Source organism: Osmerus eperlanus, chromosome 17, assembly GCF_963692335.1.
Source record: "Osmerus eperlanus chromosome 17, fOsmEpe2.1, whole genome shotgun sequence".
Classification (NCBI taxonomy): Eukaryota; Metazoa; Chordata; class Actinopteri; order Osmeriformes; family Osmeridae; genus Osmerus; species Osmerus eperlanus.
This window is the reverse complement of record NC_085034.1, coordinates 8,534,207-8,557,926: the sequence shown is the minus strand read 5'-3', so window position 1 is coordinate 8,557,926 and position 23,720 is coordinate 8,534,207. Positions and strand designations below refer to the sequence as shown.

The window sequence follows — 23,720 nt, the reverse complement described above, 5'->3', positions numbered from 1 at the left end:
GTGTAATGAACAGGCCTCCTATTTTTGGATGGCCCATATTGGCTACTGTTAGGTTAATGGCCATCCAGCAGCAAGATGCAGAAAACATCTTTCTTCACTCACGGAAGACGTTCAGGACCCATCTTTGGGACTATGTTTTCTCTCTTCCCAAAGAACCATTTCCATATTAAGCCCCCCCCCCAAAAAAACAAAACATTGACCGAGTAGATTACAAGCTTAACCCTTGTGTTCTCCTCGGGTCGTTCTGACCCATCAGTCATTGTGACCCACCGTCGTATTGCGACAACTTTACCGCATACAAAAACAAAGTGAAGCATTTTCTTTTAACCGTCGGGCTGTCTCAGACCCCCCACATTGCGAAGGTTAAAAGAAAAGTATTTTTATTTGTTTTTGTATTGGGTAAAATTGGGTAAACACAATGATGGTTCGTTATGAACCTTTGGGTCATGTGACCCGAAGGCAGCACGAGGGTTAAGTAGGCTGTATTAGACTGCTTCTGTTTTTTAAAAGGCAGTGCATTGCGCTCAAAACGACGAGTAACTGTTGGGTCAAAGCAACAGAGTTAATCCCCACCATATTCCATATGGGTAGCATTGGCTCTCTGATTCATGATCTGATTACAAGCCTTACATGATGTGCTCATTAGGTAATGATAGCAGCCTCCTTCAACCTGAACCCTGCCTTTACAGCGAATGAAAAACCAATCAAGACCAGCCACCTGGGAATCAATCTCCTGCTTCTCCTCCCTCGATCCCTTTGAACCCACCAAGCGGCCAAGAGGAGCGTGCATGTTAGGAGGTGGAATGGGGGGACGTGACGCTATCGTGGGGAATGAGATGTTGGGAATCCGACTTCGGAGATGACGATTCATTGAGTCTACCGGGCAGATGGAGTGGGGCTAACTGAGAGCTATGCTCTGCTGTCATGAATAACACATCACATATCTTAGTCCGTGAGCTTTGATTTGCATTTATCGACTCCATTTGGTATATTCGCTGAAGAGAGAAGCCTGGTCATGTCAATACAGCCGATATGTACGTTTCTGTAGGAGAGACAGCGCGGCAAGTTAACCTTAACTACAGATACATGTCCTGCCATGGGTCACGAGAACTTTACAACTTATCTGACGAGTCTCTCGTTTTTGCCGTCGGAAGACCTATCCTACTCCTCCCATTTTCCCCTTGAACTGTTGCGAAGGAAAACGTTCTTCAAGGAAACAATATTGCAGCCTTCCAGATCCTTCCTTTGGCCCCCTATCTTCCTTTCACAGAGGACGTTGAATGCCCTCTAGTTTTCCTAATTCACACTGGGCATCCCGGGCTCATTATCTCTGCCCCCCCGGGAGGGAGACGGGGAGGAGGGAGGTGGGGGGGCGAGGTGGGGGGGGGGGGGGCAAGCTTGGTCTCAATCCAACTACCAGGGCAGAGATGTTGGCATCTACTCACCGGCTCTGTTCGACCCTGTGTCCCCCTTGCCTGGGCGTGTCATTTGAATCAGAGGTTCATAAACAACGCTGGGTCCATGGCAGCAGCTCAAGAGCGTGAACGTGGGTCGCTGTCATATTTCCCAACTGCACAATCTGTGTCAGGTAAGACTTCCGTAGTCTGTTGGAACGCATCGATCTGTCCCTCCAGAGTCACAGCCCATCTAACACATGCTTTAGCCAACCCCCCCACCCTCATTCCCCAGAGGATTAACACAGGCATCCAGGGGAGTCAAATATCTGCTTGCTGCAGTAGGGATGGGGGGGGGGGGGAGGTAGGGGTAGGAGAGAAGGGGCTCTATCTGAAACTGTGGAGGCCTCGCTCGGAGTGGCAGCGACACCCACCCTCAGGAGTGTCACATCCCCCCCCAATCCCGAGTACCCAGGGCACCGTGGTAGGAGGGGGGGGGGGGGGGGGGCGCTCAGGACAAGAGAAGAAGAGAAATGCTGACGCAGCCTGTCGTCAATTATGGGCGAGCTCATTGATTTTGCCCAGTTGGTGAGCCATTGGCCAGAGGAAGTAGAGCACAGGAAGCCAAAACAGAGGAGTTTACAGGACGACTCCCCGCACCGTTGGGTGCCTAATTGAATTTTTGGGGAGTTTGTATAAGGAGCTATTGTGGTGGCATCCATTGAGTTTGGGCAGTGAGCGGGCGGGCACCCTTGGTGAAGACTGATTGTTTTCAGAGGGAGGGGTGGGTGGGGGTTGGGGGGGGGGTGGAGGAGGTGAGGGGGGGGGCTCCTGTCATCACAGAGCCACAGAACGCCTCACATTCCTCTTTGTTTTGGCACAAAAAGGGGGCGCAACCTTGCAGAGGCGCCGGTGCCTTCAATTAAAGTACACAGCCTCTCGTCGGAGGCACCACTCACTGGAGCATTCTCTCTTTAATTACTTCAGCAGCGACTCCTTTTTCCTTTACTCCTTTTTTTAATTAGGGCCGTGTTTGGGAGGCCGTGTTTGCTGTCCACAGCAGCGGGCTGTTTTGGGACAAACGGCGGCCGTCGACAAACCGGGCGGCACAGACCGTCTCCCTGTTCCTCCCAGCATCTTCAAGAACACCACCAGCTCGATTCGTTATCCTCTGCTATTTCCCTGTGCCCTCACGCATCCATCCACACAGGCTAAAGTCGAAATTGCGACGTGGGAAGTGATTTGCTGCATCTCGGTTCACACTGGGCTATTTCTCTCCAGTTCACTGGTGCCCATGGACTAACCGGGAGCTCAGAAATAGATAATTATGCAGGAACCATGGAGATGCATTCAATACGACCGGCAAAGAAATCATTTCAATGGGACAGAAGTGATACAGTGCCCTAGGGGTTTGCCTGGTAGTCAGAGGAGAGAAAAGCTGTTCAGGGCTGAAGCCTAGCCCGCTGCCTTAGCCTATTTCAGTGTTTCTGCTCTGCATTTGAAATGGTCCGCTTGCCTCCTGAGAAAAAGACTAAGCCTTGTGTGTGTTTGTGTGTGTGTGTCGGGGAGAGAGAGCCAGAGAGATAGTTTGTGTGTTTGTGAGAGTGAGTGTCTGTGAGAGAGGGTAGGAGAGCATGCGGTGTGTGTGTGTGTGTGTGTGTGTGTGTGTGTGTGTGTGTGTGTGTGTGTAAGTGCAAGTGCGCCCAGGCTGCAATTTGAAACGGAAAGAACAAAAGATGGTTTTCCTCCCCAACTCTTAATTCAGACTGATTAATCATTGGCTCCTATGCTTATGTTTACTGAACCAAGTGTCAGTAATCAGTGCCTCCCAGAGACCTCAAAATTGGTCCAATCTGTCTCGGGCGGGGTTTGTTACCGGGCAGGCCTTGGCAACCTCGTCTGCAAGCACAGATATATATTTTTGGGATTAACCCAACCATGATAATCCACATTTCACTGTAAAGGGTATTCATACTTATGAAAGTTACGATGCACTCATATCTCCACATCCCTGAGATTATTTCTCCTGTAGACCTTGCTGGATTTATGTGTCTTTTACCACAAGACATTTATTGAAAAATGCAAAGATTTATTTCGTGCGCCATGTAATCTGGCCACGCTCTGTGTCAAATAAGAAGAACATGTTTTCTTTTCAAGTGAACATGTCAAGGGGAGAGAGAGGATGGGAGATTTAGTGAAGACTCCAACACTGGGCAGTGGTGACCTCAGCACTACTAATTCACGCAGACTAATGGAGTCTTGACAATCCCCGTTCTAGCGAGCTGGAGCTCCTCTATGGGGCTCCCTCGGCTACACCAGCCCCCTCCCGTTCCCCATGCTGAACGCCGGCTCTGAACAGAGATCCCCCCCCCCCCCCCACCTACCCCCACCCCCCTCCCCCCGCCCAGGTCTGTGTGCAAACATTTGCAGCTGCTGGAGTACGACGCCCTCCCCTCCCCTCCTTCTTTCCTTCTACCGGGGTCAAGCTCTGGCTTTATTCGTTCACCCCTTCACCGTGAAGTATTGTGTGTGTGTGTGTGTGTGGATTTCTGTGTTCTGCCTGCTCTTATCTCCTCGACGCTGACACCCGATTTCTCCGGGAATCTTGTGTGTGTGCATGCGCGTGTGACCCGTAGATGTTTCTGTCGGTTCTTCATCTGCAGGGTTGGAGACTCGTGTTTCTGACACGACTGTCAGATTAGGTTTGGTGTGTGTGTGTGCGCATGCATGGGAGATGTATCTTGAGGTTACCGGGATGCGCCATGCTCCATGGCGTCAGTACGCAACGGCAGAAGTCCCATCTCCTCCACTGCTTTATTGATTTTCACAAACTCTGAGTGTCACCTGTGTCCTGGAAAAGGAGGCACCACCTTGTAGATCTCTGTTGTCAGACACGCTTTCGCTTTTAACATTACTAAAGGCTCTTTTGGCGGAAGGATTGTGTCTGTTGCTCCTGGCAATGTTTTTGTAGTTTTTTTTTTTTTTCTGTCGAAGACTCTGGTCCTCGGAAGTCCTGTCAAATTCACTTGTTGTAGGAAAGTCAAGGCGGTGGCCACACATTCAATTTGGTCCTTCAACATGGCCACACCTATGCAACAGTCGTGTGACTTCCACTTCAGGAGTGAGACATTCGCTCCCGAGTGAGCTGCCACAATAACGCCCGGAGGCCCTTCTGTCGCTTCGAGTCGTTGCTCTTGTGGAAGGGTAATGTGCTGCAAAATTGGACGCTTTTAGCTCCCTCGTCGCAGAAGGAAAGCAAAGAATTGCGGGCGCACCACAACATGAAGTCCAGGACATCAAGTGTGTGTCATGTCTTCACCAGGCGAATCCAGGCGCGGATCCCAGGACGCAGGGCGACAAGAGGAGGAACGAGCTTAAACATACAGACTGAATAGTGTACGAGTCAGTGATTAGTCTGTCCCAAGGACGCCGAGCAACTGTGGATTTCTGTTTCTCTGCTAGTAATGGACGGTAGAATATATGTCCTCAAAAGATTTTATGTCTCTAATGACTTTTAATTGTATCTCGCATGAAAGAGATACAGTATGAGTACAGCATTGCGGCACAAAATGCTCATGAACAGGAATAATGCAAATATAATACCTTCTGCTTCGTGGAGTTTCCAAAGCCCTAATGAATTGATTAGGGAACATGCATATTTGACCTTTTCTAAACTCCTTTCATCTCTGTGGTTTTCCATGGTCGTGGGAGTGAAACATATTGTGAATATGAATGCATCCCTTTCTTACGAAAGTGCATTGGATTGAATATAAAATAGTCACTGAATTTCAATGCAGTATTGTGTTCAGGCCTTATAACGTTTTTGAGAAGGAACCGAGTAAACCAACAGGAAGTCCGGACAAATATTCCCTGAAGGTGCCGTCTCTCAACCTTTCTGTCTCTCGGGCGTTTTGAATATTCATGTCAACTCCCACCTCTGCAATTAAAACAAGAATATGCAAAAATGATAGGCTTGTTCTCTGAGGCTCCCCTCTCTGTTGTTCTGATGCAGGCGGTGCCGAGACGAAGGACTACGACTTTCCAAGAATGCCCAATTAATCAGCCCAAGCCATAACAGTTGTAGCTCCGCTGTCCATATTTACATGTAGTCATTTTTATATATATTCGGCGTGATTCAATGGCGCCATTTGTTGTAAGAGGGAAGTTGTTTCAGAGTTGGCTTCAGGGTGTATTGACTCCTCCAGCAGTGTCAGAGCTCGTTGCCCAACCTCACAAGAGTCCCCAACGAAAAAAAAAATATTGTGACATAACACGACTTGTAGTGTTTGCAGCGTGGCTGACTAAAGGAGGACTAGATGTGACAGACCGGACGGGGGTTCAAGGTAGGCTCCGTCCAGCCTGGAGTCCTTCCACACAAGGAAAAAAATATTCTCACATGCTCCCCACAGTCATATCGGAGTCAAGCCCCGACTTTCTTCCTCACACAACAGACCAGTGAGCATAATATAGCTTTGTCTCGCTTCTTCCGTCGAGGTTTATTTGTACACGGCGGCCGTCCCTGAGGAGGAATGAACGTCTCCAGTTCATCTGACTGGTGGCCTCGCCATCCACACCATGGCGAAAGACGAGAGAAAGAACACATTCAGCGCAGAGCGATGTCCTCGGTGTGGAAACCCCCTGGTTTCCTGTCAGATGATAACTGGGAGGAGGAGGAGGGAAGGAACGAGAGAGAGAGGGGGGGGGGGGGTTAGAGAGAGAGCTGGGAGGTCATGCTAATCTTATTTCCCTACGCTTGACCCATATTTACAGGTTCTCCCAGTGGTCCCGGGGGGATTCAGCTTGTGATTGAGTGCCGCTTGGCTCTGTTACATCTCTAGAATCACATCGGGCCGTGGGACAGAGCTCGTCTTGTGGACTGATGAATAGATGAGAAGAGTGTGTTTGCGTGTGCGTGTTGGCCTGTCAGTCAGTCAGTGTGTGTGTGTGTGTGTGTGTGTGTGTCTGCATGCTACAGCTATTTCAGTGTGTGTGTGTGTATGTGCATGCTACAGCCATTTCAGTGTGTGTGTGTGTGTATGTGCATGCTACAGCCATTTCAGAGGCAGCCAGACAGGCTCGGCTTGAGAGTGATCAATGGCTCGTCTTTTCCTGCACCGGAGTGAAGCTTTGGTCCCGATATATCAGAGATGCTGGTCTGTCAGCAGAAACCACACTACATCCAGGTCGTAAGAGACTTCCCGTCTGAGTCTGGGAGCCAAAGAGCTCCACACATTGATTGATCAAGCATCGCAAACGCATCATCTCCATAAGGGCGCAAACAACCTTTCAAGGGGTCTGTAGTGGACTGTGCCAAGGCCATTGGTCAAATCTCTAGGTGTTCCCCTGTTGTTTTGCCCACAGACCTGTCTGCCTGCTTACATTGACCTGTCTGTAAATATGAGCCTCAGGGTCTTTCTATACATTTACATTACATTTACATTTAGTCATTTAGCAGACGCTCTTATCCAGAGCGACTTACAGTAAGTACAGGGACATTCCCCCGAGGCAAGTAGGGTGAAGTGCCTTGCCCAAGGACACAACGTCAGTTGGCATGACCGGGAATCGAACTGGCAACCTTCGGATTACTAGCCCGATTCCCTCACCGCTCAGCCACCTGACTCCTTCTATAGTCCAGTGTCTTTAGTTAATCGACCAAACTGTACTGTACCCTTCTTGTCGCAAAGCCTCATGTCGTTTCTTCTTCTTTAAATATGATAAAAGCTCAATCGGTCGACGTATATTGTTGTATGAACATATGCTTGTTTGGACAGGATACAAGCTTTTAGTCTCCTGTCGATGGCTATCATCTGGATACTTGTACTTATACTTACCCAATTTAGTTGGAGAGCAATTGAGCTTTCCTCCAATCTCGTGTGGGTTCTCTCTCACATACACACACACCCTTACAAAGACACACACACACACACACACACACACACATACACTTACACTCACACACATGGGAGGCTTTGTGAAATGAATGTTGATAGAGAAGCACCCTCGTGAAGGACTCGGTTGGCCTTTCTAAATGCCTGGCCCGCCACTCCGGCTCAATTACGGCGCTGTGGTATTTGGAGAGCTCAGGTCCTGAGTAGCGGCTCCGCCAGCCGGGAAGAGGAAGCGGAGACGGGGAGGAAATTAAGCGGCGGAGGGAGAGACAGCCTGCGGCGTCAGCAGTGGCCGCGTGTTTATTGGCAGAAAGGAAATTGCTGAGGAGGGGAGGGAGGGCTGGGAGGGTGGGGTGTGTGTGTGTGTGTGTGTGTGTGTGTGTGTGTGTGTAGGGGGGAGGCGGGGGGGGCGTAGGAGGTAATTGGTAAATTGACAGGGTGGTCTCACTTTCCCCGGAGAGGAGAATCACGTCCCAGGCAGCGAACCCACTCGGAGGCGCCGGTCGCCTGCGAGCTGAGTCATAAGCCCTGCTGTCCTTGAACATGGGGCCTCCTGAGGAGATTCCCACCAATCAGGGCCAAGCTTGTCAAGTTACAGTTCCAGACTCGCTGTGTGTTAGAAGTGTTGATTTAGGGATTCGGGATCCGAGTTGGGAACGCTTGCCGCATCGAGGGCTTGTGAATTCCTGCTCTGCACATTAGGACTGTTTCAAAGCTTTTATAGGATTTGTCGGTTCTATTAATGTACCTCAGTGGCCCATATCGAAAAGCACACGGCGACGCTACCCTCCTAATACGTTGATAACCACGAAGGTTGTGTAAGTGCAATCGCACAGAAATGGTCGTCGGGTCATTCCAAGCCGCTGTCGTTCCTGCCATATTTGGATCTTTTTTCTTTTTTCCTGCTGAGCGTCCCGTGAAATAATCCAAAAGCAGAGGCCTGGGATTTTGACCCAGATTGGTAATCTGCGTCTGTGTGGTGTGTGTGTCCCGAGGTCTTCCCACCAGCGCTAATCTGCCGGTGGGAGCTTCCTATCCCAGAAGGCCACTCCAGATGCACTGTGCTGTGACACAATGATTTGAGAAAGACAAGCAAGCCAGCAGGGATTAGGGAACGCATGAGATTGTGACTCACTGCAAGTGATTCAAGTCCCCAGCCTTCCTCTACCACTGTTTTTGTACCCGTTTTCCACCACGCTGGTGTCACATTTGGGCTTTACGACCAAGCACACATTTAACACATCACTTGAAACAGTGATGCGTACTTCAACAGAGAAAGCGTATGCAATCCCATTCCTGGTGTGAATTCACAGCAGAAGCAGTCGTAGGCAGTGAGTCTTGTTTTGAAATCCTTAAAGCGATTGTACCATGTCCTTGATTGCACACAGTATTACCCATCCACCCACGACTGCCTCTGATTGGGTGCTTCACTTATCATCCACACAGGAGTCACATTGAGTGGGGGTGTCCTTCTAATGGACAAGCTATCTGAACAAAGGCATCTTAATCTATATAAACATTCTTCTTTGCTTTTGTCCTCTGTACATGTGTGTCGTGAGTGTGTGTGTGTGTCTTGAGTATATGTGTGTGTGTCGTGAGTATGTGTGTGTGCACTCCCACCTGCCTGCCCCTTCACCTCTGTGTTTTCATAATGAACAGTTGTCATGTGACACAGTGACATCCATGGTCAATGGATTTGTAAAGGACACTATTCTATACAGTCTTCTATAAGGGACCCTTCTCCTGCATGAAGGTTGAGCAGAGCACTTTTAAAGAAGGACATTTGAAAAAACGTATTTGATGCTGTGTGGTTTTGGACATACAGAATTGTTATAAAAATCTTCTAGACGTTTACAACCCCGCTTGAGAGATGAATGAATCCTAACGATGAGTGTTTATCTTCACAGCCTTAATTAGACATGTCTGTCTGATCAGGCCTGGGGAGAGTAGCACAGTAGGCTTGTAGGACACAAGCTAAGCCTTGTATCTGTACTGAAGCTGGCTGCGTCCCCTGTCATAGGGTTACACAGACAAGCAATCTCAAATACTTGAGACTTAAGTGATGACGTAATGATTGAATAAATACCTTCGAGGGACTGCTTGAACAATAATATCAGGTTTCTGTCCCAACCAGTAAAATTACACTCGTCTGAGAGACTTCTGGTTAGCAGGTACAACATAAAACAGAAATCAATTCCAGCACTTTGTGATCTTCAAAGAGTCCCCTGGCAGCTAGCAGATGCTTGCTTAGCCATCCTGGTCTCTCACCTCGCGGAGAGGACCTTGTCCCCGGAATGGTGGGCTCCCATTAGAGATGAAACACTTGGATGAACACACACACACACATGCAAGCACTTACACAGGCACTCACACACAAACTTGCTTTCATACACACATACACACACATACACACACACAAGCATACACATGAACATTATTAAAAATACACTCCCACAAATCCACACAAGCCCACACTCTAATACTCAAATACACACGCACACACACACACGCGCACACACATGCATTCAAAGATGTAGAGCTAGGTACCGGTGCCAGGTGCCCCCAGGGAGAAGGAAGAAAGACAGGCAGTTCAGAGACTGACGTCTATCGATTGAGTTATCACGTTTATTGGCAGGGACTGAGTCAGTCAAGGAGGGAGAGGGGTTTGGCAGGAAACCAAGAGATCTTCAGATAGCTGACAACCACGGTAGACATCAATCGAGGGATCCCCGAATCCGTGTGGGTCTATTGAGAAGATGGAGGGAGCTGTGATGCCGTGTACTCTGCACAGATCTCCCCCTTAATTGAATCAATGACGCCGGGTTACATGGCGTTCTAGGGGTGGAGAGAAGGACGTGGACTGGCGGAGAAGATGATCTGGATCCTGCTCGTTCGGTCACGTCCGCCTTTCGTGCCGTGTAAGGGGGTTACACAGATCACCGTATTTGTCCTTTGATGTTTTTTGACCTTAAATGTCAATTTCCTCTCTGCCGCGCTGCTGGTCCTGCCTCAATAATTAAACATATTTTCATTAGGTGTTACCACAGTGGTAAATAATATATAACTTAAGGAAAGTGTTTTTTTCCCCCCCAACCTGTATCGATGAAGTGTTCAGTGAGAGTGAGGTTGAGGTGACCGGTGTGGCGGGAGCAGTGCTGATAAGGATAATGAAAATCAGCGTCTTTGGTAATTAGACCTATCTTACCTGACTGGCTTCTTATACCATGCTATGCTTGGAAAAGGGGGTTAGAATAGCAGCTTAGATGTCAGGAGTGCAAATCAGAGTCATGTTGTCTAATAATCTATAAATGTCTATAAATGATGGCTAATGTTATCGTTGAGACCGTTGGTGAGAGAACAACGGAACTAAATATCGTCCGATTGCAATGGCCAGGCTTTATCTTTGTATTTATAATTTCCCCTTCTCTTTCTCTTTTGGTATCATGAGCAACACTTTTGATTAAGGTTACTAGAACTACCTGTTATTACATAGCAATTCTTATCGTAGCAAATATTGTAGTTAGGCTACATAAAGCAAGTTATTACACAGGTGAAACTTGGTATGGTGGAGGTTGGGTTTCCAAAGGGATAAGTGGATGTTAACGTTGATCTTGTTTTAGTAACACAACCTTAAACTGCCCCTGTACGCCATCCATTTACCCCTCACAGTCAAGCCCCTCCCCCATTCTCTGCCTTTGTAAACTTCATGAATAACCCATACCGCGCTTACACATAACACCATTTATTTACATAGCAAATCCTATTTACCTATATTCTTTTGACTACAGGTGTTGCTATGCAGTTACATGGTAGTGAGTGTAACCGTAATGTAAAGTGATTGACTTTTTCTTGACCAAGGAGGACAGCCTACTGGACCAACAACACAGAGCGTGTTTTTTTAGGCAAACTGTTGACCATGGGTAGGCACTGGAACCGTCTCTTTAAAGGATGGCGAACACATGCTTCTCAGCCTCTGCATGTTGTCATGCCCCCCTCTTACCCCAATACCCCCCCCCTCCCCCTGTAGGAGGGCGCCTGTGTGTCAGCCCTCCTCCCCCCCCCCCACTGCTTCAGTTAATGAAAGACTGGCTTATCTCATCGGACACAACTGCCAGTGATGGCCTCCCTAGTGGACTTCAGCATATCAAAAGAAGACAAAGACGATAATAGAGAAAGTAGCATTGCAGCAAAGTGTCTGGATAGCTCAGTCAGAGCATCAGGCTTTTAGTCTGTAGGTCTGGGGTTCAAGTCCCTGTCTGGGTGAACTGTTTTTCTGTGTCCTGACAGAGGACTGCTCTGGACACCATAGTCTTTGCAGTGACATGTAGAGAATTTATTTTCCTCGATTTTTTGTTTTTTTGATGTTGCCAAAAGCCAAGTCTGAGTTTGCACAGAGCTGGCAGGAGCTTACATTACCGCCCTTAAGTAGCACAACGTTACCATGGGGATCAGGCCCGCAGGGCAGAGCAGCGCAATCGTAAGAGAAGAAGATGTTCTCCCCGAAAAGTTCTAGATCTCAGAATAAATAAGCGTAAATATTGCCATTTATCCAGGAGGCAGTGGGAGGAGCAAGTGGAGAGGGTAGGAATAATGACCTTTAGGCGGGGCGGGGGGGTGGGGGGTTTCAGCTTGAGGAGGGGGTGTGGGGGAGAAGGGGGTGGGGTAAGGGGCGCTTCCTGCAGAGAGACCATAATTTGATTCAGCCCCAAGAAAGCTGGAAACCAAGCGCTGCTCACGAAAGACTGAGCATAGCTCTGGTGGGGAAGACGGCTTATCTCGACATTTCGTTTTTTTCCGCTGATTCCATAAAGGAAAGCTTCACTGGGGAAATGGGCAGCCGTTCCATGTTAATATCCAGGCTGTAACTGTTCACCTCTTACTGCATAAGAGTTTGGTTGGCGTGGTATTAAAATAACTCTTTGTTTTTGTCACGGAACAAGCTCAGTATCTCTGTGATATTCGTTAAAAGTTCAAACGTCATATCTCATATCTATCTATAAAAATGGCATTTGATGCAGCCGAGGAACTCTCTGTGGTTGAGCGATCTGAACCTGTGAGTAGGAGGAGGTAGAAGCTCAATCGGGCCGAGGCTTGAGAACACATCTCATCTGGTTCGGATGACAGGTTCGAACCACCTCTGTTTAGACCTCCTTGTCTCTGATGTGAGGAGGCTTCACGAGCTCTCGGCGGGCTCCGCCGCCCTGTCGCGCTCAGGACGGGAGCTGAAGCTGTCTCAAGCACTCCAGCGGCATCACTGTCAGGGTCGGGGTCGCAAAACGGATCTACCCACTCGAACCTGTGATCTCCTGCGCTCTGTTGGGGGCCATGGTGTAGCCTAGCTTTCAGGCGACACAGGCAAAGAGCTTCTTTGAAAACAAAAGGGGCATGGTATCAGTTCAGACTAGGCCTACATGATGGAGTTATGGATATACGTTACTAAGTATGAAGAATGAGTCCAGTTCTATCACCAACTCATTTCATTCGATTTTTCTAAACAACGGCACTCGGTAATGATTTGGATCAACCTTTGATCACATGCTGCATATCGATGATGAACACAGTATTTCCAGTGAATGTGATGATGTACAGTAAGGGATCGGTGTTAACTAACCGCCTGAAATGCCACGTCCAATTAATAAATGAGTGCATCTGAAGTTGTCATGCAGTGGTAATGTATTCAGGCCCAGCAGCCCGTCCGTATTTGGAGGCATAAATCATTTAGGGTCGTTAAACGTGGTGATTTTGCCTCCCACGTCCCCATAAAGGTCATTTCCATTTCCCATCAATATCGTTTAAGTCTAAGCGGCCTCGCTGATGGCTTGGCCAAAGAGAAAGAAAGAGGGAGATGAGAGAAGGGGGAAGGGATTGGAAGCGGAGGGGAAGGAAGCTATGTGTGGCAACACCCTTCCTCCTCCTTCACCTCCTCCTTCTCCTCCTTCCCTTCGTCCTCCTCCTTTTTCCCTCCTCCTCCTCCTTCTCCTCCTCCTCCTTCCTCCTCCTCCCCTTCGTTCTCCTTCACTTCCTCCTTCTCTTCCTCCTCCTCCTCCTTCGGTCTGGTTTCACTGTCAGGAAGCGTTTGATGGGAGGCAAGCGGGCGCAGAATGGCCCCGAGCGCGTTGTCAGCGCGCCGTGGCTGTGACCCACAGTGAGAGGAAACAGAGGAGGTTTCGTGAAGACAGCCGTCACCTCTGGGGAGGCCAGAGAACACAGAGCGGCTCTCGGAAGGCTGGGGTGGGGGGGGGAGTTTAGCATCTTCAAAGTACCTCCCTTGAGAGTCAAAGCCGTTACAAGGGGAAAAGGGGAGGGAGAAATAGAGTTGTGTGGTTGTTTTTCTGTGTCTTTTTTTATCTCACAGTCTCCAGAGGGTAGTGCTCTGTTGAGAATAGGATTTTTCCCTCCCCTGTGAAGTAATCCCCTACAGAGCCCTAAGGTAAACTCCCCCAAGCCTCTCTTCTTCGAGGGTGCCCCCTCCCTTCGTGTCTGGTCTCCATCCTGGCGTGGGGCATCAGTGCCTGCTGGCACTGACCCACCCTAATGAGCTGTAATGGCGTTTGTATTTGTGTTATCGATCTTCTCGTCTGTAGTTACAGCTGCGCCCTGAGGGGCAGTTATGGAAACGGCGGCCATATTTGATGAGATACAGTATGACAAAGCAAAGTCGGTCCCACTGATCCAGTGCATCGCATGCTTGTCGGTTCAATCAGTTCCCCAAAAATTGGAACCTTTCATCACACGCCGTGCACTGGGGAATAAAATGAATACTCTGCCTATTTTGGACTGTCGAGACTCGACAGCCAATTTAAAACCAAATCATTAGCGGCAGTGAGGGTTGGTTGCCTGTGTGTGCTGCACGTGTGCGAATGGATAGAGATTTGTGTGTGCGTGTGTGTGTGTGAGAAGGGGGGTGATTAGTTGGACTGCTGCCAAAAAGAGGTAGTCAGCATGCGGTGTGGGGGGGGGGGTGTTTGTCCTTTGAAGTATTTTCCTGGTGTTTGCTACCGACTGCCTCATGCAGGCAGGTCATCACTCACGACAGAATAACCCAGTGCGTGCACTTTGTCCTGGAGAGCAGCTGGCCACGTGAACCAACCTGTAAACATGACCTTTGGCTGCCCAGGGATCATCTGTGGCCATAGACATACAGAGGCTCATATTGAGGTCATTAATCTGAGGTCTCGCTTTCCCCAGTGAGGAGATTTAGGATTATAGCTATGTAGGTTAGTCCTGGTTTTTCCCAGGCGACTGAGTAGGACGTATACGTGCATACCGAGTGGGAGTGGTATGTTAATAATGTATAGCAATGCCTGTGTTTCTTTTTTGCGAAAAAAGATCTGAGTTATAATAACCTTCATTTGTGGCAGAATTTGTGAAGCTATGTGAGCTGTTGGTCATCTAATATCTACAGCAGCATTTCTCAACCCAGGTCTTCTGGTCCCTCTGCCCTGTTTGTTTGAGATGTTCCCTTCTTCCAACACACCTGATTCAAATGAATGGGTCGTTAGGCTTCTACTCAGCTTCCTGACAACCGTTCATTTGTATCATTTGTAAGGAAAAAACGTCTTAAACAAACAGGGAGAATGTCTGAAACATACAGGACAGGGGGTCCCGAGGACCAGGGTTGAGAACTAATCTGCAGCGCGCGTGACGATAATGATGTATTTCTCTCTCTCTCAGAGTGCTATGTCCTTCCAGGTGACGGTACGAGATGAGGACTGGATCGTGGCGGCGCTGGAACCTTCCGACCTGCAGGAGAACGCCACGGCCTACGCCGCCCGGGTCACGGGAGAGCCCCAGAGGACACAGCTGGTCCAGTACCAGAACCTGAGCGACCCGTCGCCGCTGGTCTTCAACGCCTCCCACCACGGAATGTGCTACACAGTGGGCTTGCTGGTCAAAGAGGGCAAGGCGTGGTCCAAACCAGTCAAGATTGTGGCCATCCTCACAAGTATGGAACATTTCACTGGCCTGAAAGATATTTGACCGCCCTTTAATTTGCCTATTCACCCAATGATTTCAATGGCAAACTGACAAGATCATTTTTTACATTTGTTAACATTCACTTTTGATCAGCACACTCTTTTACTGATTTCGCAATTTGGACTATTATTAATTAATTATTATTAAGTTTATTTCAACGCTTAAATCAAATGTGATAAGGATTCATATAACACGCCAGCTGACCCTCCAACTGAGTTTTTAGCTTAGGATCGTTGTCCCTTTCAGTGTTGCAGTTCCTGTGGTCCACCCCTCATTGATAGGTCTTACTTCCCCAAACAGAGCCTCTTCCTGTGGACAGCGTGCTGATCTCAGACTACAGGGAGTCCCCAGAGACCGGGGTGGTGTTTGAGATCTCCTCCCCGCCCAACAACGTCTTCAGCCGGGTCAACATCAGCTACACGGAGGGGAGGGAGCAAAGCTCCATGCTCTACAAAGGTCAGACTCTTTGACCCAGTTCAATGGAATAACCATCTTGTGAACGCATTCGGTGTCTTCTTTAAGAGGGTTTCTGTTTACGTTACATTTATCTAGTAGACGCTGTCTATCCAAAGCGATGAACAAAAGGAGAGAGATTGAGTTCATTGGTTATTTTGGCAGAATGAGTAAGAATGTATAACAATCTGTTGCCATCCATCATTTCCTCAATCTCATCTCTCTGTGTATATGATTCACTTACAAATTCCCCCTCAGCAAATGCAGCGCAAAGAGACGATCTTATGAGACGGAAATACGTTTTTCCATGCTTTGTGAACGCAGATTTCTACAAGGGGAAGACGGTGTTCAGACACTGGTTGCCGGGGACGTGCTACAGCAACATCACCTTCCGCCTGATCTCGGAGGCCACGGTCAACAGGAGCACGCTGGCGCGCCGCAGTGACGTCACCCACGAGCCGCGCCACCACAGGACGGGTAGGAGGGGGGAGGGGACACACACCACAGGACGGGTAGGAGGGACACACACACAACCATGACAACAAACGTTGTCGGCAAAGACATTAACACGGTCGAGGCTTTGTGAGGGTTTACCTTTTTTTTTTTACCTACTCGAATGTCTGCAATGATTGTAGAATCACTCCCTCCCCGTTAGAGCCATACGTAAGGCCGGCATTGATGGGTTGGTCTGGTCGTACAGCCGGTGGAAATAGAAAACGGCGGTGCTCGGCGGTGCCTGGAGGCTTCTAGTAAATGCCACCCCCTCTAATGCTCGAATCCATTATCGACTGCATGTCAGCACGATGCCCATGTGATACCCTCCGGATGTACTCCCCCCGCCCCCCCCCCCCCCACGAAGTAAATACCAGCCCACAATTGATTACTGTTTTGAGGAAATCACATCCCTCCGATTAATCACCTCCTGTCTCCAACCGCTTGTGGTGAAATGATTGGAAACTCTCCTCTCTAGTCCTTCTTGAGTCCTCTCTCGAATCCCGATCCGCCGGCCCAGAGGACGAGGCCCACGCGCCGCTAACCTTGACGTCGTGTTTCCCTTCCCAGTGCCCAACCCTCCCCTCAACATCTCCCGCAAGATCGTCCACCTGAGCCAGAGAGGGGTCACCAGCGGCGTGCTCCCCGACGCCACGCCGTCCCGCAAGGCCCGAGACGTCCCCCTCATCCAGGAGGAGGAGGAGGAGACCCAGGTGGGCGGGGAGGAAGCGACCTCGGAGGAAGCGCTGGGCGGGACCGTCGCCACGCGGCTCCTCGACAGCCTCGAGGACGGCGGCGCCAACGGCACGGACGGCGGCGCCAAAGCGGGCGCCAACGACACGGCCGAGGAGGAGAGCGTCACTCGGCCCTATTGGCCGGATCCTACGGGGAGCCCACCCCCTACGGAAGACGAGTTTGTCAACGCGGTGGTGACGGAGTACGAGGACTCCAACGAGCCGGGGTCGGCCATGGGGCTGACCCCGGAGCCCTCCGTCACCCCCACCCACCTGCCCCCCATCCTGTTGGAGCTGCGCTGGCTGCCCCCGCACCCCCCCACCTCCTACGACGGCTTCAACATCTACCTGTACCGCGATGGTGAGCTCTTACCGTGGAGAGGAAACTCTGCCCAGCTGAGTGTCAGACTATAAGATTCTGCTTTGTAAGATAAAACACGTACATCTCATGTGTCTGGGATCTCCAGCAACTATCTGAAAATCAGGAGACAGAAACTAATTTCCTAAAAGCTCCCTTGTTCGACGCGTGCTAAGTCCTTCTTTCATCTCTCTTCTCTCTCCCTCTCTCGTCTCTCTCCCCTCTCTCTCTCTCTCTCCCACTCTCGTCTCTCTTCCCTCTCTCTTCTCTCTCCCCTCTCTTCTCATCTCCCTCTTCTCTCTCCCCCCTCTCGTCTCTCTCCCCCCTCTCGTCTCTCTCCCCTCTCTCTTCTCTCTCCCCTCTCTCTTCTACCTCTCCTATCTCTCTCTCTCTCCCTTCCCTCTTCTCTCTCTCTCTCTCTCTCTCTCTCTCTCTCTCTCTCTCTCTCTCTCTCTCTCTCTCCCTTCCCTCTTCTCTCTCTTCTCTCTCCCCTCTCCTGTCTCTCTCCTCATCTCTCGTCTCTCCCGTCTCTCTCCTCATCTCTCTTCTCTCCCCTCTCTCTCTCCCCTCTCTTCTCTCTCCCTTCCCTCTTCTCTCTTTCCCCTTCTTCTCAGGTAACTCCACAGAGACAGCTACGGTGGACGAGAACACTCACGAGTTCTTCACTGAGCTGACGGAACCGGGAATTTACCGGGTTCTAGTGACCACGCTTAGTTCCTCTGGGGACTGTGAGCCCAGAGAGAGCACCGCTAACTCTGGCTTCACCTTCTACCTCAGTATGTACTAGATACTGTAGTACACACTATATTTACTAGATACTGCATATAAAGTATTTTTAACTATGTACACACTAGGTAGTATGTAGTTGATACACACTAGAAACTGCACATAGAAGGTATTATGCCTTGATCCATCATCCTCAATGTTGTACTGTATGCTCCAATATAGCTATCCTTTTTATCCATGGAACTTGTACATGCACTTAGTCTGATTGCACCTGTTGCAATGCTACATGAAAATCAATATAGAGCGCTTTGCTGTTTCCATGATCAGACATTGAGACAGGAAGTGATATCTTATCACGCAGTTATATCATACATTCAAGCCACACCACAGCTCTCTCCTTATACCTGACCTACGTAAGCTAACACTAAGCGCCGCGCCGGTCACCGGGTCTCCTGACGCTTGTGTCCCGTGGCGCCAGGTCCGAGCGGGGAGTGGCTGGAGCAGCCCCGCGAGCGGCCCCAGGCGGTCAGTGTGAGGATGCTGGGCTCCAGCACGGCGGCCGCGGTGTCCTGGGGCTCCTCCGCCGAGAGCCACAACGGCAGCCTGGTGTCCGTCCTCTCCCTCACCTGCCTCAAGCCCAGCCTCAGCCAGCGCATGGAGACCACCTACTGCAGCGAGGTGAGACCCGGGGCCGTGAGACACGCTCACATAGGTGTTGGCGGGGGCTTTTTTCTAGAATGTTCTAAAGGGTTTTATACCAGGTATAACCTGGTAGAACACTCGTCTGTCCCTGGAAACATTTAGTCTTTTGGAGAACTTCTCAGGGTATTTGATGAGCTAAAGCTAATGTGGGATGGAATACGACACGTTGGAACAAACATGTCGCAGAAATATCACCGTAGGCCAAATATGAAATGTAATGTAATCCTCGATAGTGTGCTTCCTGTAAAAAACACAAAGATATAGGGTTTGATATTCATGTCGACTTCACAGGAGAACACCACCAGCGACATCATCAACAACCTGACCCCAGGGGCTCAGTATAGGGTGGTGGTCTACCACACCAACGGACCCCTCGTCAGCCCCCCCTCCGAACCCGTCATCATCGACATAGGTGGGCTCTCTATTTGTATCGTCTTTGTCTCATTTATCCTCATTTGGCTTCTATCTTTCCTCTCTAAAGGAGTTCTCAGTTGTCAGTCTTGTCGTCTTCCATCAGTACATCGTGTCATTGGGTTGACCGACTTTCGGTCCGCCTTCTCTTGCCACCTGTGCGTCCTAATTGGCTAAATGAGCTGCCTGTGTCCGTCAGAGCTAACGGGAGTGCGGGAGCTGGTGGTGTACCCGCTGAGCCCTACGGCGGTTATTCTGAGCTGGCAGAGGCGGTACCACGTAGCCTTCCGCAAGTACATCCTCCAGACGTTCTTCTTCAACCCCGTCACCCTGGCTTCAGAGTGGACCACCTACTATGAGATCGCCGCCACCGGTTCCGTGGTCGCCTCCATGGTAACCAGACAGCTGTTTGTTAATTTTAACGAAAAATCGGTTTGTTAATGGTTGGTTTCGACCGTTTCAAGATCATTTCTTGGCCGGCCTTTGAAGTGGCACAGTGGTGGTTATTTGCTGATGAAGAGCCCTTTGGTTAAGTGCGAGTTGCCTCTCTTTCTCTCATTCCCCCACTTTTCTACTTCTCTATCTGCTTCTTTCAGAGAGTGACAGATCTGCTGCCCGCCTGGTACTATAGTTTCCGTGTTACCATGGTGACTTGGGGCGACCCACCACTCAGTTGCTGCAACAGCCCCACAGTGAGCTACATCACAGGTAATCACAGGGCCATATTCCACACGGGTGCCACGTATTACACTCACACTCTTACTCTTAGACGTGATTGCACTCTTTCTCCCGCTCTCACAAACACACGTACACATGTCTTCCTGTCCACACAGCCCCGGAGGCCCCCCACATCACCTCCGTGGACTACTCCCAGGGCGTCCTGTACGTGCGCTGGACCTATGGCGAGCTCTTCATCGACCTGTCTCACTCCAGGATGCTCCACTGGCAGGTGGCCGCCCAGGGCAAGAAGGGCCCCAAGAAGAACTACTCCATCGATGTGAGTCCGCTGGCCCCCTCTCACAAGCTAATGCTAAGGCGCTGACATTGACGAGCCCATGCTCGATGACCACATGCTAATGCTAGTGTTGATTAGCCCATGCAACGTACAAGTTAACATTGCCCAAATGTCGCCTTTTGCGTCCTCCCAAGTTTTCTCGTTATGAGAAGTGTTTAGCCTTCATGACAGGCTGTTGTTTTCCCGCCAACTCTTCAGTTTCGCTTGTAACAAACATGGGTTCAAACCATCATTGAAGAATCACAGAAGTGAGCTTGTCTCCGGTGGGAGGATTTCCCCCCTCCCTTTCGAAGGCCTTGCTGAGTTCCTGGCGGTAGCCAGCCAGCAGAGGAGCTTGAACTGCTCGTTAGTGTGCAGGGCTGGCGGGGGGGAAGTATTGATTAAGTCCACAGGGTCCTTGAAAGCCCTCATTAGGACGCCTGAGACAACGAAGAGGTGACCCAACCTCTGCCTGCCTACTGTGAGGTCGCGAACATCTCTTCCATAATGAAACCAATTATGTTCCCAACAGACTGGGTTTTATCTCCTATAAACCCCATATAATTAGCTACGGCCAAATGTTTTGATACTCTGTGTGTTATCGGGAGTTTTAATTGGCTGGCTGATAGCTAGCGTGTCAGGAAATTGATAGAAATTGTTGTAGATGGATGTGGAGGACTTTGTTTTACCGTGGTTCTTTTTGTCTTTTCGGAGAAAAAGAATCCGATATGATCCTATTATTTTGAGGCTGGTGTCTAAGAGATTTAAAGATATGAGCTCAGCTCATATTCCGTTGCAGTTTATATTTTTGCTGATGTTTTATAGCAGTGTGCCATCAATTCAGATGATGTAATATCAATCATCTTTAAAGCTGTCGCTGTGCATTTCCAATTTTTATGTTCGTAGGCTGCGCACGTTGACACCTAGGGGATGTATCATGAAAACATCACACGAAGATAGATTTATTCTTTAATTTAAGTACTGCTTGGATATCTCAGCTTGCCCCAGTGATGTGTGAAAATCTCATGTTACGCCAATGCAAAAAATATATATAAAAAGTGTGTCGTTTGTGGCTTTGCTTCATTCAGCCAGGAGCCTCCACAGCTAGACCAACCACAGATTGATATTCATACCTAAAAAGATGCCATTGAATCCAAAGGTGGAATAATCTGGGCCTACAGTATCTTCTTTCCCCAAGGGAAAGGGAGGAGAGAGAGAGGGGGGGGGGGTGTATCGGCTGGGAGGATGGTTTGGGAGGGGCTGGAGCTGGGATCAGATGGGAATTAGGGGATTTGATCGAAAGGATTTTCGAGACGTTTGAAGAGGTTTTTTTATAAACCTATTTTTATAAAGCTATATCAGTGGCTATATCTGAGCACCGGTCCAGAGCAGAGCATTACACATCATTGCAATATCGCTGGTAATAATCGTGGGTGAATGGTTGACTGACGGTGTGTTTGTCCCCGCATGTTGGTCCTAGGTGACTCGCAACGTGATGCGGGCCAGCATGCCTCTGCCACCTGGAGATATCTACAGTCTGACCGTGACGGCATGCACCGAGCACAGGAGGAACGCCTCTGTGCCCAACGTCATCAAACTAGGTCAGCTGGACTTTCGTCTCGCACACATGCTCACGCAGGCATGCTCAAGCAGACAGGCATACCTACACATGCTCGAACACAGACCTACTGTACACGTTCACGCACTCACACACACGCACACACACACACACACACACACGCCACACACTCCACAGGGAGCTTCTGGGATCTATTCCCAATACATCCTCTCTCATGCAAACAACAACAAACGGTCGAGGTGAAAGAGATTCTAAGAATTACAGTACATGAATCAGAAGGATGTTTGCTGTATAATTTCGTACCACCCCCTCACTCCCAAATGTTTTTTTGTTGTAATGGAAATCCACAGAAATTCATGGATGTCTACATCTAAATGTAAATGAAAAATTGCAGTTGTGTTGGAATGGATTTTGATAGCAAACGTCAGGGGTCATAATTTCTTTGGTAATGCATTATATAAATGACCCAGATATTAAGGGCAAAATGGTCTTTGCTCTGTACACATCCAGCATATCAGGGCAATGTTATCAAGCCAGTAGATTTTGGACCATTTTGTGAATATTTTATGTTGACACACTTATTATACCATCAGCTTGCATTATGTCCATCCAGTCAGTTGTTATTTTTAGGAAATGAGGTGGATAGTATACTAACCATTCAGGGAAGAAACTGTCAAAATGGCACTTCCCTCACAGGCCCAAAATATTACTGTGAATGTTGACACTTAGTAGGTGTCATAAGAGGGTGCCAAATGACTCAATGCCCTTGTTCCTGCCTCTCTCTAGCCTGTTAGGGTGAGAGTAAAAACGCCGTACTTTACTGTTCTGTCTTGCCTTGTTTTGTTCAGAGCCTGCACCACCCAAGTCTCTGTATGCTGTGAACGCCACCCACTCGTCTGTGACCTTGCTGTGGACGGAGGATGGGGTGGTGGACTCCTACCAGATCCTCTGCAAGATCCTGGGACCCAACAAAGAGCTCAAGGTCAACAAAGACTTTTTTGTTTGTGTTTCTGTGGGAAAATATGTCCCTGTGTAGCCAGGGCCTGTGTAATGTTACCAGTGTGGTGTCTTAGCTTATTTGTTTAGAATTAAACCAGCCAGTGGCTGTTAAGTTGCTGTCTTGAAGGTAGCACTGTCAATAAATGGACATTTATGCGCGTGGGTGAGAGAAACACATTTGCTGCGTTCGAACGCCTTTGAAATGCAAAGTAGATTTCAACACCACTGCCACTGTATAACAACCCTTACGGTTTGAATAGAAATCATCCAAATAGGTTATTTAGTTGTTTGGACGATAGCACCAGGGTTGTGTTTTCGTAAACAGAGGGCAGACGGCTTACTGCTGCAGGAGGGCAGAGGGTCTCTTAGGTGTCGACAGCGAGGGGGGAGAAAGGGCCTTCCACTCCCATAGCTCCCTGACATTTGGGCTGAGCAGGTTGTCATGGTGAAGCCGGAGGGGCCGTCAAAAAGGGCTGCGCTTCATTAGGGTAATTAACTAGCGAGCCCAGGGAGGATGACTCATTCCGCGGCGAGCAGAGTTCCTCCAGGGTCGCCGACACAGGTCGGGAAAGTGTCCATCTGTCAGACCTCCTGTAGGTTACGGAAAACGAGCCGGAACTTTCTAAAAGGCTACATTTGCCATGGGATGAATGTTTATAGTTCACCACTCGGATGTTCTAGGGGTGGTAGGAGAAGCGACTGTGCTGACTCGGACAGAGGTTTGCTTCCTGTGTGACTGTTTATGTGTGAACGAACGCACTTGTGTGCTGACATGCTTGTGTGTGTGTGTGTTTAGGCGCGGGAGCCCCAGACTGCCCAGTCCCACGTGGTAACAGTGCTAGACTTGCTGCCCTCTGTCTCCTACAACTGCACTGTGACCAGCTTCAGCTACAACACCCCCAGCAAACCAGCCTTCATCACCATCACGACTGTGGGTAAGTGGGGCCCACCGTGGTGTGTGTGGGGGTGAGTTTCTCAGGGAGGGAGAAAACAAAAACCCGGTTTTGTTTCGA

At 49.3% G+C, this 23,720-nt stretch overlaps 1 protein-coding gene across 3 annotated transcripts in view; it reads left to right on the top strand.

Annotated features, from left to right (window-relative positions):
* Positions 1-23,720, top strand: part of ptpro (protein tyrosine phosphatase receptor type O) — a 37,281-nt gene that overhangs the window by 2,946 nt on the left and 10,615 nt on the right. For all 3 annotated transcript variants that reach the window (XM_062483564.1, XM_062483563.1, XM_062483565.1), the window contains exons 2-14: positions 14,957-15,227; positions 15,560-15,715; positions 16,037-16,189; positions 16,775-17,299; positions 17,911-18,072; positions 18,501-18,700; positions 19,016-19,136; positions 19,335-19,528; positions 19,732-19,843; positions 19,969-20,132; positions 21,610-21,730; positions 22,557-22,690; positions 23,504-23,642. In XM_062483564.1, the coding sequence (XP_062339548.1) occupies positions 14,957-15,227; positions 15,560-15,715; positions 16,037-16,189; positions 16,775-17,299; positions 17,911-18,072; positions 18,501-18,700; positions 19,016-19,136; positions 19,335-19,528; positions 19,732-19,843; positions 19,969-20,132; positions 21,610-21,730; positions 22,557-22,690; positions 23,504-23,642 (2,452 nt within the window). The remainder of the gene's footprint in view (positions 1-14,956; positions 15,228-15,559; positions 15,716-16,036; positions 16,190-16,774; positions 17,300-17,910; positions 18,073-18,500; positions 18,701-19,015; positions 19,137-19,334; positions 19,529-19,731; positions 19,844-19,968; positions 20,133-21,609; positions 21,731-22,556; positions 22,691-23,503; positions 23,643-23,720) is intronic.